Source organism: Myotis brandtii, unplaced genomic scaffold (assembly GCF_000412655.1).
Source record: "Myotis brandtii unplaced genomic scaffold, ASM41265v1 scaffold2108, whole genome shotgun sequence".
Classification (NCBI taxonomy): domain Eukaryota; kingdom Metazoa; phylum Chordata; class Mammalia; order Chiroptera; family Vespertilionidae; genus Myotis; species Myotis brandtii.
In genome coordinates, this window is record NW_005357881.1 from 1 (window position 1) to 2,296 (window position 2,296).

The following is a 2,296-nucleotide window of genomic DNA, read 5'->3' on the forward strand; positions in this document are numbered from 1 at the left end:
AGCAGATTCTGCTTGAGGTCTGGAGAGGAGGGAGGCAGGGTGGGCAAGGCTAAAACCTAAGCTTGGGCTAGGCAAATGTAGCTGGGGGCATAGCTAGGATAGGAGCGAGTATTCTGGCTGCAGAGAACACATGGGGCTGGAGAAGGAGCAGTCCCACGTTGGGGAGGCAAACATCTCTCTTTGGAATACAATGGCATCCCTTTATGATGCCAGTGCCAGGCACTGGGTTGAGTTTCCCTAGTGTTGTAGGATAACAGAGCTCTGTCCGCCATGACCCTGTATGTCATGACAGTAACTGCAATACAATTTGGCTCATGGTTTATACAAAAGGATCTTCTATTGCCCTAACCGGTTTGGCTCAGTGGATAGAGCGTCGGTCTGTGGATTGAAGGGTCCCAGGTTTGATTCCGGTCAAGGGCATGTACCTTGGTTTCGGGCACATCCCCAGTGGGGAGTGTGCAGGAGACAGCCTGTCTATGTTTCTCTCATTGATGTTTCTAATTATCCCTCTCTTTTCCTCCCTGTAGAAAAATCAATGAAATATATTAAAAAAAAGATCTTCTATTGACCCACTAGAACACTGAGTATAAATGTATTTTAGCCCTAGCTAGTTTGGCTCAGTGGATAGAGCATCTGCTTGTGGACTGAAGGGTTCTGGGTTCAATTCCAGTCAAAGGCACATGCCGGGGTTGTGGGCTCAGGTTATGGGCTTGATTCCCAGTAGGGGGTGTGCAGGAGGCAGCTGGTCAATGACTCTCTCTCATCGTTGATGTTTCTATCTCTCTCTCTCCCCTCTTCCCTGAAAGCAATAAAAACATTTTTTAAAAAGTATCCTATATAGTAAAGAGGTAATATGCAAATTAACCCTCACACCCTCACAAAGATGGCTGCCTGCAACCAGGCCAGCAGGGGGTTAGTGAGGGACAACCAAACGACTGAACAGCAGCAGTGTGGGGAGACCAGGCTGGCAAGTGGGGCAGTTGGGGGCAACCAGGCCAGCAGTGGGGGGTGTAGTTGTGGGCAACCAAGCTGGCAGAGGAGGGCAGTTGGGGGTGACCATGCTGGTAGGGGGGCATTTAGGAGCAACCAGGCCAGCAGGGAGGGAGCAGTTGGGGGTGACCTGGTCGGCAGCGTGGAGCAGTTAGGGGTGACCAGGCTGGCAGAGGGGGGTAGTTGGGGGCGACCAGGCAGGCAAGGAGGGCAGTAAGGGATGATCAGGCTGGTGGGTGGGCAGTTAGGGACGATCAGGCCGGCACACAGAGGCAGTGAGGGGTGACTAGGCAGGCAGGCAGGTGAGTGATTAGGAGCCAGCAGTCCAGGATTGTGAGAGGGATGTCTGACTGCCGCTTTAGGCCTGATCCCCAGAATCGGGCCTAAAGCAGCAGTCGGACATCCCCCGAGGGGTCCAGGATTGGAGAGGGTGCAGGCTGGGCTGAGGGGACCTCTCCCCTCCCCCCATGCATGAATTTCATGCACAAGGCCTCTAGTTTTAGATAAAAAAACCTCCAGTATTCAAAAACAGGACCCCTGGAATTTTAGGTCACTTTGGAGGTCACCACCCTGAGGGGAAGACCCACCTCTCTGTCACTAGTAGAGGTCAAATGCTTTTGGAGGCGAGTACATGTGACTGTCGCACCACTTGGAAAATCTTGCAGGAAGAAGAGTGTTTTTCTGGCTGACCTGAAGGGAGACTGTAATCCACGGAGACCACAGGTGGCACCTGGGGTTCTCTTCTAACGTGATGTTTTTCCTCCTCTCTCCCTTCACTGACTAGGATCCTCCAGGGGACTGAGGCCACCATGGCTCAGGAGAAGTCCCTCATCCTGTTCCCACTGCTAGTCCTGGTGCTGTTAGTGCTGGGGTGGGTCCAGCCTTCCCTGGGCAAGGAATCACGGGCCATGAAGTTCCAGCGGCAACACATGGACCCAGACGGCCCCAACAACAACTCCAACTACTGCAACCAAATGATGAGGCGCCGGCATATGACAGAGGGACGGTGCAAGCCAGTGAACACCTTCGTGCACGAGCCTCTGGTAGATGTCCAGGCCGTTTGCCTCCAGGGAAACATCACCTGCAAGAATGGGCAGCCCAACTGCCACAAGAGCAGCTCCAGCATGAAGATCACGGACTGTCGTGTGACAAGCGGCTCCAAGTACCCCAACTGTGACTACCGAACCAGCCAGAAAGAGAAGCACATCATCGTGGCCTGTGAGGGAAACCCATACGTACCCGTCCACTTTGATGCTTCAGTAGAGGTCTCCACCTGAGACCAGAGCAGTGAGATGCCCCACCTCAT

The 2,296-nt window shown here is 53.5% G+C and overlaps 1 protein-coding gene across 1 annotated transcript; it reads left to right on the forward strand.

The window, feature by feature from the left end:
• Nucleotides 1–1,772: 1,772 nt before the first annotated feature.
• LOC102255887 (ribonuclease pancreatic) lies at nucleotides 1,773–2,285 on the forward strand. Its single transcript, XM_005865727.2, has one exon. It carries the CDS (start codon nucleotides 1,800–1,802, stop codon nucleotides 2,265–2,267), a length of 468 nt encoding a protein of 155 aa, XP_005865789.1. The 5' UTR covers nucleotides 1,773–1,799; the 3' UTR covers nucleotides 2,268–2,285.
• The last annotated feature ends 11 nt before the right edge of the window (nucleotides 2,286–2,296 follow it).

Coding starts and splice junctions, on each gene's coding strand:
- LOC102255887 (XM_005865727.2), top strand. CDS start 1,800: ATGGCTCAGGAGAAGTCCCTCATCCTGTTCCCACTGCTAGTCCTGGTG.